At 43.3% G+C, this 13,397-nt stretch overlaps 1 protein-coding gene across 4 annotated transcripts in view; it reads right to left on the minus strand.

Moving 5' to 3' along the window:
- GTF3C6 (general transcription factor IIIC subunit 6) overlaps window positions 1-13,397 on the minus strand; it is a 47,525-nt gene that overhangs the window by 10,474 nt on the left and 23,654 nt on the right. For 2 of the 4 annotated variants that reach the window (XM_070417906.1, XM_070417903.1), the window contains exon 2: window positions 235-315. The exons of 1 other annotated variant lie outside the window; for it this stretch is intronic. In XM_070417906.1, coding sequence (XP_070274007.1) covers window positions 235-315 — 81 coding nt within the window. Of the gene's footprint in view, window positions 1-234; window positions 316-738; window positions 800-13,397 lie in introns of those variants that run through there. One more of the 4 variants, XM_070417904.1, reaches the window with a different exon arrangement.

Raw genomic sequence — 13,397 nt, forward strand, 5'->3', positions numbered from 1 at the left:
ATCAAAATGCCACTTCCTCCAAATCTTCAACTCTGCAGCCAAACATCCAGACACTCAAGCAGAGTTAGGCATCTTCTCCCACCTGCTCCCACAGTCCCCGGTACCTCTACGATTGTCTTTAGAGTTCACTGCTTTGTAACGTGGAATTAATTTATCAGTCCCCAAAGTTCACTATTCATTCTTGTTCTAAATTTATGAAAATCTACAACCACTCCCCAATTCTAGAAGACTCACCAAAATCTTGCATTTATTTTCACATTTTGAGAGAAAGTCTGAATCGATAATTCCTGACAATTCCACCAGAACCAGCTGCTCCTGGTGGGAGGAGGAGGGGTTAACACGCTAGCACGCGGGTGCTGTGCAGGAAGAGGCAGTTACCAGGCGCACCCCCACACCCCACACCCCCACGGCAACGACCCCACCTCCGTAAAAACTAGGTCTCGCTTTCGAGGAGAGGAAGCGAGCGCCGTTTCCCAAAGCGACTTCCTCCACTTCCCCATTCAGACCTGACTGCTGCAGTCGGGGCTGCGGCCAGCTCCCCCCTCCCCCCGCCCCCCCCCCCGCCCCCGGGCCTCCAGCCCCCGCCCGCAACCCCAGGGGCAAGAAGCGGGCGAGGCGCCCGTGGGGGCTCTGAGCTGCCGCCGCACCCGACTCCCTTCCCCTCCCGCTGCCAGCGCGGCCCTCACCGCCACCGCCCCTCGCACAGGCTTCCGTCGTAGCCCTCACTGCTTCCCCTACCTCCTCCTCCTCCCCGTCCCTGGGACTCCGCTCCACCGCGGCGGCCATGATCCCACCCCTCCCCACGGCCCCCAGTGGATGGCCACGCCCACCGCCGCCGATACCACTCCTCCCCACGGCCCCAGTGGATGGCCACGCCCACCGCGGCCGATACCACTCCTCCCCACGGCCCCAGTGGATGGCCACGCCCACCGCGACCGCCATCTTGAGTCCGGGCAGCCCCCGCCCCTCCGGTCCTGCTGCTGCCCAGGCTCCTAAACCGCTCCTTGCAGGCGGCAAGGTGGCCACCCGGTGCCCAGGTGGAAGCTGGTTCTAGGCCTGTTCTTTTCTTTCCTTTAGTTATTTATATTTTTATTGATTTTAGAGAGGGAGAGAGAGAAACATCCATGATTGATCAGCTGCCTCTGGCATGCCCCCTACTGGAGATCGCTTGCAACCTGGGCATGTGCCCTGACGGGGAATCCAACCCAGACCTTCTGGTTCCTAGGTGGATGCTCAACCACTGAGCCACACACCCGCGGGGCTCCTTGTTCCTTTCTGGAGAGCAGAAGCGGGGTCCTGGCTGGCTTGGAGGTCCTGGGACCCAGGGATCCATCGCGTAGGCCCCGCCCCAGGTGGGCGGAGAGGGCCCCCGAGGGAGAGGGGATGGAGGAGTGCAAGCAAGGAAACCACCACCTGCAGGGGCGTGCAGAGGCTGTGTTAGCTGAGCCTCCTTTCTTGGGAATAAATTCTTAATATTTGGTGGGAAAAAAGAAAGTAACTTCATAGGGCGATCTGATTGAAAATTACTAACCCGAGACCAAGATGGCGGCGTAGGTAAACACCAGAGACCGCTGCCGCAAACAACCATTTCAAAAATACAACTAAAAGACTGAACGGACATCACCCAGAACCACAGGAAGGCTGGCTGAAGAGAGACTCTACAACTAGAAGGAAAGAGAACAGCAAATCGAGGCTCAGAGGCGGCGCAGTGTGGAAAATACAAAGGTACCGAGGTGCGCGCGCAAAGCGGGCTGGTGGCTGAGGGCGCGGTTGTCGTTTTCTGTCGGGAGTGAGTCTCAGACTCTGGGCTCCAGATCCGGGCGAGTCTCTAGGGACCCAGACTCAAACGGGAGAAGCGGGATTATCCGGCATCAGTTGGAACCTGAGGGCAGCTTTCTCTCCGAGGTTTGCAGCGGCTGCCGGGGTTCTGAGAAGCAGAGCCTCTGGGAACGGGACTGAGCGTGGCCATAACTGCTCCCTCCACCCGCCCTGTTGATCCCGCCCCGCCCAAAGCCTGCGCACAGCCATTTGCCGATCGCCTCAGGCAAAGGCTGGATTAGCGCCTCCCCAGAAGGCAGACGTTTTCCGTACAGCTGATTCCTATAGCCAGCCGGCCTGGGGGTCAAATCCCTCTAGTGGTAACTACAACAATTAAGGCTTGGCTAGAACAAGACTGCGCACAGAGACCACAAGGGGGTGCACCAAGAAAGCATAAAAGATGCGGAGACAAAGAAACATGACAGAAATGGAGGATATGGAGCTAAGAATCGCAATTTTGAGGGCTTGCCATAAATTTGTGCAGAGCCTCACGAAAACTAATGAGACCCTCGATGCTACGATAAAGAAATTAGAAAGTAAGCATACACGGACTGAAATAAAGAATATTATACCCAATAGCAGACCAGAGGAGTACAATAATCAAACCAAAGATTCGACAAAAAACACCCAATTGGAAAAGCAAAATGAAAAAAGAATCCGAAAGTGTGAAGATAGTGTAAGGAGCCTCAGGGACAGCTTTAAGCGGTCTAATATCAGAGTCATTGGAGTGCCAGAAGATGAGAGACAGCAAGATATTGAAAACCTATTTCAAGAAATAATGGCAGAAAACTTCCCCCACCTGGTGAAAGAAATGGACTTACAGGTCCAAGAAACGCAGAGAACCCCAAACAAAAGGAATCCAAAGAGGACCACACCAAGACACATCATCATTAAAATGCCAAGAGCAAAAGACAAAGAGAAAATCTTAAAAGCAGCAAGAGAAAGAGGCTCAATTACCTACAAGGGAATACCCATACGACTGTCAGCTGATTTCTCAACAGAAACTTTGCAGGCCAGAAGGGAATGGCAAGAAATATTCAAAGTGCTGAATACCAAGAACCTACAACCAAGATTACTTTATCCAGCAAAGCTATCATTCAGAATTGAAGGTCAGATAAAGAGCTTCACAGATAAGGAAAAGCTAAAGGAGTTCATCACCGCCAAACCAGTACTATATGAAATGCTGAAAGGTATCCTTTAAGAAGAGGAAGAAGAAGAAAAAGGTAAAGATACAAATTATGAACAACAAACATGCATCTATCAACAAATGAATCTAAGAATCAAGTGAATAAATAACCTGATGTACAGAATGAACTGGTGATTATAATAGAATCAGGGACATAGAAAGGGAATAGACTGACTATTCTTGGGGGAAAAAGGGGTGTGGGAGATGCGGGAAGTGACTGGACAAAAATCATGCACCTATGGATGAACACAGTGGGTGGGGAGTGAGGGTGGAGGGTGGGGTGGGAGCTGGAAGGAGGGGAGTTATGGGGGGAAAAAAGAGGAACAAATGTAATAATCTGAACAATAAAGATTTAATTTAAAAAAAAAAAAAAAAAAAAAAAAAAAAAAAAAAAAAGAAAATTACTAACCCGGCGTGTCAAGGTGGCTGGTCACACCCCAGGCATATAACTTGATTTAGTAGAGGCCTGTATTCGCTTTAAGCAAGCCCTGCCCGTTGTTTCTGTGCACCCCTATGATTCAGCGGTTCTCAACCTGTGGGTCTCGACCCCTTTGGCGGTCGAATGACCCTTTCACAAGGGGTCGACTAAGACCATCCTGCATATCAGATATTTACATTATGATTCATAACAGTAGCAACATTACAGTTATGAAGCAGCAACGAAAATAATTTTATGGTTGGGTCACAACATGAGGAACTGTATTTAAAGGGCCAGAAGGTTGAGAACCACTGACTAGGTTAACACACTTCTGAAATAAGCAGTAGTCACCCTCAAGAGAGCACACAATCTTAACTACGTATCCTGTAATCCAATCCCTGCATTGCTTTCTCCCACATCCTTGTAACTGTTCTTAGTTCCCTCCTTAATCAAATGCATAAAAAAAACATATTCTCTAGAGCATTTGAGATCTCGCTCCCTGGCATATGGCATCAGTTTGGCTCAAATTCTTATAAAAACTCTCCGCAGGTATAGACGGTCTTATGTGACAATATCATGTAAGCACTAATCCTCAATTTACATTTATCCTGAGCCAAATTAAGAGCACATTTCGATGAACTAGTGTAGGGGTGCAGAATGAGTTACCTAAAGATGTGTTTCTGTGGAATGCAGATTGTTGAGCTAAAGGCAATTTTAGCTTCAGCCTCAAGAGAAACTTCTTTACCTAGAAGAGCTTGAATTAGGGGCTTACCCATAATATGTTATCAGTGGTAACTGTTTTGACCCTACCTATATGGCAGGGAAGCTTTTATTTACTAAATATCTGCTCTTCTTATCTTGCAATGACCCTTTGAAGCCACCTAGGCACTTTACTTCATCCCAAGCTCATCCCTCTTGTATACCACAATCCCGCTTTCTATCTCTGAATCTGTCCTGCATGTGTGTGTGTGGAAGGGGGTGGGGGGCAGTGTCTCTGTGTCTCTCATGTACATGGGATTTCCATACATATTCTAGGTATTTACAAAAACATGTATACAAAATCTGTAAAGTAATTTTCACATAGCACTCAGACTACAGAAACATTCCCTTGGAAGGAAAGAAGACATTATAGTACTGGCTTCATGGCCTAGAGCTCATGCCCTTGGAAAATTCACTTAAAGGTTGAAACCACTCTCAGAAAGAAAACAGGAACTTATTGGGCAGAAAAACTCTTCAACATTGGCTTTGAAAGAGGGCGAAAAAGAAACCTTTTGATGATTGGGAGGAGTTTCCATGATACATAGTCAGAGTTTGTTCTTAATAGGTTTACTCTCAATCCTAAAAAAAGATAAGGTCCAGCCCTAATCTGTTTGGTTCAGTGGATAGGGCATCGGCCTGTGGACTGAAGGGTCCCAGGTTTGATTCCCATCAAGGGCATGTACCTTGGTTTCGGGCACATCCCCAGTAGGAGTGTGCAGGAGGCAGCTAATCGATGTTTCTCTCTCATCGATGTTTCTAACTTTCCATCCCTCTCCCTTCCCCTCTGTAAAAAATCAATAAAATATATTTTTTTAAAAAAAGATAAGGTCCAGATGCCAGCTTAAAAAGACTAAATTATCTTTATTATCTTTGCTTAAAAGTAGAAGCGATTAAAAAAATGTGGTATACCTATATAATAGAATCAGATTCAGCAATAAAAAAGGAATGACATAAAATATCATGCTACAGTGTTGTTGAACTTGAAAACATTACTTTAAGAAGCCATTCACAAAGCCTACATATTGAATGACTCCATTTATATGAGATGTGTGCCGTGCCAGCACAGCCAAGGGTTCGGTGAGCCTGAGGAGGGGCAGTGAAGGATTAAAGAAGACAGACAAGAGAATACAGTTGGGGCTCAGTGCATCTCCCATGCCTGGATGAGGTCACAGAAAGACCCAGCCAGCAACCCTAGGCTTTATTTTATAGTGAGATTAAAGCATGTCAACATGTTTACAATGTCCTTGTGAGTTTCACCTTGTTTTGGCAGCACTTGTTGCACCTCCCACAGCCCATTAGCTACCTATGAAGGAACTAGGGAGGGCTATAAAGTTAAGCTTAATTATGCTAAGAGGGCTCTGCCCTCCAAGCTGGGATTTGTTTGTGGCCCTGCCACAGGTCAGTCCAAGGCTTAACCCTAGAGCTGCTCCCTACAGAGATGTCCAGAGCAGGCAAGCCTATAGAGAGAGAAAGTAGATTAGTGGCTGTCAGGGCCCGGGGATGAGGAATGACTGCTACTGGATGTGGAGGTCCTTTTGAGAATGATGAAAATGTTCAGGAATTAGTGGTGATGGCTGCAGAGCTCTGTGGATACTGTATACTAAAAATTACTTTATACTTTAAGAGTAAATTTTATACTTTAAGAGTATACTTGTCCATCACACACCTGTCAGAATGGCTATCATCAACAAATCAACAAATGAAAAGTGCTGGTGAGGATGCGGAGAAAAAGGAACCCTCGTGCACTGCTGGTGGGAATGCAGACTGTGGAGAACAGTATGGAGTTTCCTCAAAAAACTAAAAATGGAACTCCCATTTGACCCAGTGATCCCACTTCTAGGACTATGTCCCAAGAAACCAGAAACACCAATCAGAAAGGATATATGCACCCCTATGTTCATAGCAGCACAATTCACCATAGCTAAGATTTGGAAACAGCCTAAGTGCCCATCAGCAGATGAGTGGATTGAAAAACTGTGGTACATCCACACAATGGAATACTACACTGTGGTAAAAAAAAAAAAAAGAAAAAGGAATTCTTACCATTTGCAACAGCATGGATGGAATTAGAGAACATTATGTTAAGTGAAATAAGTCAGTCAGAGAAAGATGAATATCATACAATATCACTCAGTTGTGGAATGAACAACATAAACTGATGAACAAAAACAGATCCAGAGATAGAGAAGCATTGATCAGACCGTCAAACCTCAGAGGTAAGGTAGGGGAGGATGGGGGTCAACCAAAGGACTTGTATGCATGCATATAAGCCTAACCAATGGACACAGACACCAAGGAGGTGAGGACATGAGTAGGGGGAAGGGGTTTTGGGGGGGGGGAATGGGGAGATAAGGACACATATGTAATACCTTAATCAATAAAGAAAAAAAATCTTAGAAAAAAAACGAGTATACTTGTATACTTTAAGAGTAAATTTTATAGTATGCGAATTATATCTTTAAACGCTGTTATATAAAAAAAACTAACAATAGCCCAGCCGGTGTGGCCCAGTGGTTGAACATCAGCCTATGAACCAAGAGGTCCCTGGTTCAATTCCCGGTCAGGGCACATGCCAGGGTTGCAGGCTCAATCCCCAGTGGGGGGCGTTCAGGAGGCAGCTGATCGATGATTCTCTCTCATCATTGATGTTTCTATCGCTCTCCATCTCCATTCCTCTCTCTGAAATCAATATATATATATACATATATATATATATATATATATATGTATATATATATATTTTAAAAAAAACGAACCAGCAATAGTAAAAGTAGCTAGTTTTAAACTGAACAGGGAAAATGAAATTGCTTGGGTGATTAAAGAAAAATCTTTGAAGGCCAGATCAGGGCCAGATACCATGGAAGCTACATAGCAGAAATATAATTTGGTCCTGGATTAAAAAAAAAAAAAAAAGGTTTAAGGACCCATGTCTGGGGTTTGGCAGGAGCTGGTAAGGATCAAGTGTCATTAGCTTCTTTTCACTGGACCCTCTTTAGGCATCATGAACAGTCTCATGAGGTAATACTTATGAAGCATGATATTCAAAATATTGAATGACTAGTAGGGCCCAGCCTCAGCCATGCTGGAGAAAGGTCATGAGAAACGATAATGTGTAGAGCCAGCGAGAGGCTTGAGGCAGTTTCTTTTCACTGACTGATGGTGAAGTTTCAATAATTTAATAGCTGGCATGGTTTTACCAGTACATACACCCTCTCAGTCCTCCTTAGTCTAACTTCCATTTTATACATTAGGAATCTGAGACAGAAAATTAGGAAACTTGCCTGTCTGACTCATTCCTCTATACTGTTATCTTTTCTGGGAAAGCCAGAGATCTTAAAAGATCAAGTGAGATGCCAACCCCTGCATCAGGCTAGCTGGAGTCAGAGGAATGAGATGGAGCATCCAACCTTAATAGAGGATCAAACCCACAGCCTTGGTCTGTCAGGACAGGGATGATGCTCTAACCAACTGAGCTACCCGGCCAGGGCAGAAACCTTATTTTCTTTAATTTGGCCTTTTATTTTGTTTTTTTTCCTTTGACTCATACTGGCCTCACCTTGACTTACCCACCTCCCTCTCCCTTGCTTAATCATTAAGCCCCCAGGACAATGAGGTTCTGGTCATCATCCAGTTGTCTTAGAAACAAGGTCCTGGATCTATTGACTATTGAGCCAGTTTTCTTTTTTTTCTTTTTTTAAATAATTTTTTATTGTTGAAAATATTACATATGTCGCCTTTTCCCCATTGACCCCCTCCACCCTGCCCCCTCCCCGTCCCCCTATCCCAGGCCTTCTATTATCTGTGTCCATATGTGCATACAAGGTCTTTGGTTGTTTACCTCCTGCCAACTCACCCTCCCCTGCCTTCCCTCTGAGATTCTGCACTCTGTTCCATGCTTCCATGTCTCTGGATCCACTCCGTTCAGCAGTTAATTTTGTTACTTAGATTCCACATAGGAGTGCAATCATGTGATACTTGTCTTTCTCTGACTTATTTCACTTAGCATGATACTCTCCAGGTCCCTCCATGCTGTCTCAAAGGGTAAGAGATTCTTTTTTTTTACTGCTTCATAGTATTCCATGGTGTAAATGTACCACAGCTTTTTTATCCACTCGTCTACTGATGGGCACTTGGGCTGTTTCCAGATCTTAGCTATTGTAAATTGTGCTGCTATGAACATAGGGGTGTATACATTATTTCTGATCGGTGCTTCGGGTTTCTTAGGATATATTCCTTGAAGTGGGATCACTGGGTCAAATAGCAGTTCCATATTTAATTTTTTGAGGAAACTCCATACTGTTTTCTATAATGTTTGCACCAGTCTGCATTCCCACGAGCAGTGTACTAGGGTTCCCTTTTCTCCACATCCTCACCAGCACGTGTCATTTGTTGATTTGTCGATGATGGCCAGCCTGACAGGTGTGAGATGGTACCTCATTGTTGTTTTAATTTGCATCTCTCTGATAATCAGTGACTATTGAGACAGTTTTCAATCAAACTAAACATAATATCTTGGCCTCAGTTGTGTTGTAGCTCTAGACCCAGGAAAGCAGAATGATCCCACAGAATAAATCTTAGCAAAATTGGACAGAACAACTCCATGGCTGATGTGAGGACTAGATACAATGATCAATTACCCACTATCCTAGCACCAACCAATCATAGAGACCACGATGACCTACTCTATTAGTCACCATGATTAATGATTTGCCCCCTATATAACCCAACCCTTGGAAGCCATCAGGGAGCCAGGTCATTGAGCATGAGCTACCTGTAACTCAGGCATGGTGCCATCTCCTTAATAAATCCTTACTTTCTTGGCTACAAACTCTTTTTTCGTGTCTTATTGGGCTTTGATGCACGCAGGCAAATGGACCCTTCATTCTGGTAACAGCTGTGTTCCACATCTCTTTTTACTTTGTTCTTTGTTGTAGTTCCTAGTAAGTGAATTGCAACCACAAACTTGGGTATATAAGAAAAACCATGTTTATTTTCTTTAAATGGAATTAAACTTGATTGATGGCAGGAAAATTTAATCTCTCAATTTCCTCTGAGTAATACCCCCAAATCATACATAGTATTTGGAGAGACCTCTCCAACCTTCAGCCCACATTGGTTACTGCTGAGGTTCCCATGGTTAAAGCTACACATTCTTGAAGTGCAGGGACTCGTTTCCACAGAGCATGGGGTTCTTATGTTTGGGAACCTTGACGTCTAGCCTTTCTAAGCAGACCATAGGTCTAAGCAGACCATAGATCCTGGCACCTCTCCGGGGGCTGCCAGGAGACTGAGGACAAACCAATTTACATTCCTTCACAACCTACGGATATCTCCATTTTTTCCCTTCTGTTTTAAATAAAGACACCCCTCTCTTTTTCCCTCTCAAACATCAAGCATAATTTCCTCAATGAGCTAAGACTAACAATAGATAGGAAAAGACATGATCTTCCAGTAGCTTCAGCTTTCCATTCTATAGACATCCCAGACAGAGGAATACAAATGGGCTGGCTACCTGCTTGGAAGAAATAAAGGGGGAAATGTAGGGCATTAGTATCTCCATAAAGTATCATGCCATATCAATAAAATCTTTCAGGAAAAAAATCAAACCTTCTCTTGTTGGTTTTAAGAGTTAAAGGAATTTATTCACCACTAGGTTCACCTTGGGAGCCCAAGGGATCAAAGTACTCAATACGAGATTTGCCCTGGCCAGGTAGCTCCGTTGGTTAGAGATTCATGCCAATATGCCAAGATTGTAGGTTTGGCCCAGCTGCTGTGGCTCAGTGGTTGAGCTTGGACCTATGAACCAGGAGGTCATGGTTCAATTCCCAGTCAGGGTACATGCCTGGGTTTCCGGCTTGATCCCCAGTAGGGGGCATCAAGAGGCAGCTGATCAATGATTCTCTCTCATTGATGTTTTTCTCTCTCTCTTTCTCTGGCTCTCTCTCCCTTCCTCTCTGAAATCAATTATATATATATATATATATATATATATATATATATATATATATATATATTAAAAAGATTGTGGGTTTGATCCCAGCCAGGGCACATAAAAGAAGCAACCAATGAATGCATAAATAAATGGAATAACAAATCAATGTTTATCTCTCTCCCTTCCTCCCTCTTCTTTCTCTTCCTACCTCTCTCTCCTCTTTCTTTTCTCTTACTCTAAAATCAGTAAATTAAAAGAATCATGTAAGAGACAAATTGCAGGTTTTGTACAGCCACAGTTGGATCTAATAGAGAAAAATATATTCAATTTAGTGGAGAGGGCAATTGAGTTTTTAAAATATATGTTTTTATTGATTTGAGGCAGAGAAAGGAAAGGAGAAGTAGAAAGAAACATTCGTTGGGGATTGGGATCCAGCCTCCAATCTGGGCATGTGCCCTGACCAGGAATAGAACCAGTAATCTTTTGGTGCATGGGATGACGCTCAATCAACTAAGCGACACCGACCGGGGCGGCAATTGATTTTAATTGTAGTTAATAAGAGAGATCTCATGAAAAAATTCAGAAATATAATTTCTGAGAAGTATAAATGGAGTGTTATATTCAATACTTAAAAACCTGCCACTAGGAGGAGACAAATGAATTAAAAATTGTTTAATCTGCTCTTCCTTTAGAACACATTTCCTAAATTAAGAAGAGCCTCATGAAAAATATATTTAGTAGCAGAATTCTAGTAAAAGAACCTATTTTTAATGTTTTTTTTAATTGATTTTTAGAGAGAGAGAGAGAGGAAGGGAGAGAAGAGGGAGAAAGAGAGAGCGATGTGAAAGCAGAACATCCTTCAGCTTACTCCTGCATGCCTCCTACCAGGGATTGAGCCCGAAACTCTGGTACGTGCCCTGACGGGGAATCCAACCAAGAAACCTTTTGATGGACGGTATGTCAACCAACCAACTGAGCCACACTGACCAGGGCTATTTATTTATTGATTGATTTTAGAGAGAGGTGAGAGAGAAACATCCATTGGCTGCCTCCTGCATGCACCCAAACTGGGGATCGAATCTGCAACCTGGGTATGTGCTCTGATGAGGAATCGAATTTTGTACTGGATGACACTCCAACCAACTGAGCCACACGAGCCAGGGCATGCATATTTTTCTTTAAATAACAGTTTATATCCATTAAGGTATTTTTTAATCCCTCCCTCCCTTTTATTTTATTGATTTCAGGAATGAAGGGACAGAGAGGTAGAAATGATGAGAGAGTATCATTGTTCAGCTGCCTCCTGCACGCCCCCTGCTGCGGGTCGAGCCCGCAACCCGAGCATGTGCCCTTGACCGGAATCAAACCCGAGACCTTCCAGTCCGCAGTCCAATGCTCTATCCACTGAGCCAAACCAGCCAGGGCAAAAATCCCTTTCTTACTCTGTTTTAAATCTGAAAACGAAATGTTGGACCAGGGGCTCTCAGACTTCAGCTGCATCAGAATCACCTGGAGGGCAGATTGCTCAGCCCCAAAGCCAGAGTTTCTGACTCGCCAGGTCTGGTATAGAACAGGACAGACAATCTGCCTTTCTAACAGGTTCCCAGGTGCCGCTGATGCTTCTGGTCCGTGGAACATGTTTTCAGAACCATTGTGCTAGGTGACTATAGCAGTAAACCATTTGCCAACAATCAGATTCAATTCAATATTGAGAACTTACTAACTAAAGTTATTTCAGTTTGTTAGACAGTAACTTGGTATTGCAAAGACTATTGAAATCATTTTTGGAGGACTTTGAATCCAAAAGAAAGCAATTTAATACTGGCACAGCATTCCAAGATCTGGTGGTTGAACAAAACATGTTTGCACACTGAACGCCCAGCAGCTAGTTTATAGTAAGTCCTAATTTAAGCCTCGATGCTGTGCAGAATAGTAAACTACACTCTAACCCAGTGTTTCCCAACCTGTTTTTGGCCATGCCCCACCTAAGCATCTCTAAAATCCTGATGCCCCCGCCCCTGTGTCATATAATTCTTATTATTAATAAAGTGAGCTCCTATTCACTTGGGGGAATCCTAAAAGGCCATTAACTTGGTCTAAACAAGCTTCCAAAGAACATGGCATCCATGAAAGAGAAAAATAAAAGAACAAATGGGCAACTGAAGTACTGAGGAAGAAATCACTAAGAAATTGTTTTTTAAAAAATAATATAAAGTGATATGAAAAAATAGCAAATAAAGTTTCAAAATATATAACAGAGAACTGAAATAAATAAATATGTCACAATATATATTTATATACTGTATATGAGGCCCCTAGAACCATAAAAAATGCAAAAAAAATCAGTTAATAACTCATTCTCGAATTGCCCCCCCTTAAAAATCAAATTGCCCTCTTGTGGGGCATGTGCCCCATGTTGGGAACCACTGGGTTAGAGCTACTTTCATAAAAAAGTTTGAGAAATACTGGTATAGGTCAAAAGTAAATGACAGCCAGCTTGGAACATCATGACAACATTTATAGTTAGAGAAGTATTCTATGATTTATAGTTAGGGTTCATTAGCCTTTATGATAATGTGATAGAATTGGCTTCTAATTAAATGGAGTAGCATGAGGAGAAGAGAGAAGAGGAGCAGATAAGAGCAAAATCGAAATTACTACAAGTAAGAGCCTAGATGACTCCCAGAAAGCTGTCAGCTTAGTTCTCAACAGGAACTTTGCAGGCCAGAAGGAATTGGCATAAAATATTCAAAGTGATGAAAAGCAAAGACCTACAGCTAAGATTGTTCTACCCAGCAAAACTGTCATTTAGAATCAAAGAATAAAGAACTTCCCAGACAAGACACAGCTAAAGGAGTTCATTATCACCAAACCAATATTACAAGAAGTATTAAAGGGTCTTCTCTAAGAAGAAGAAAAATAAATTGTCAAAAATATGAACAATAAAATGGTAATAGGCCTGGCTGGCATGGCTCAGTGGTTGAGCATCAATCAATGAACCAGGAGGTCACGGTTCAATTCCTGGTCAGGGCATATGCCTGGGTTGGGAGCAGGAGGCAGCCAATCAATGATTCTCTCATCATTGATGTTTTTATCTCTATCTCCCTCTCCCTTCCTCTCTGAAATCAATAAAAATATAAAAAATTAAAAATTTTAAAAAACATGTTTTTTTAATGGCAATAAATACTTATCTATTAATGACTGAATCTAAAAAACAGAATAAATGAACAAGCAGAACAGAAACAGACTCATAGATACAGAGAACATTTTGATGGTTGCCAGAT

Source organism: Myotis yumanensis, unplaced genomic scaffold (assembly GCF_028538775.1).
Source record: "Myotis yumanensis isolate MYYU_CA2020_CCGP unplaced genomic scaffold, mMyoYum1.0.hap1 SCAF_6, whole genome shotgun sequence".
Taxonomy (NCBI): domain Eukaryota; kingdom Metazoa; phylum Chordata; class Mammalia; order Chiroptera; family Vespertilionidae; genus Myotis; species Myotis yumanensis.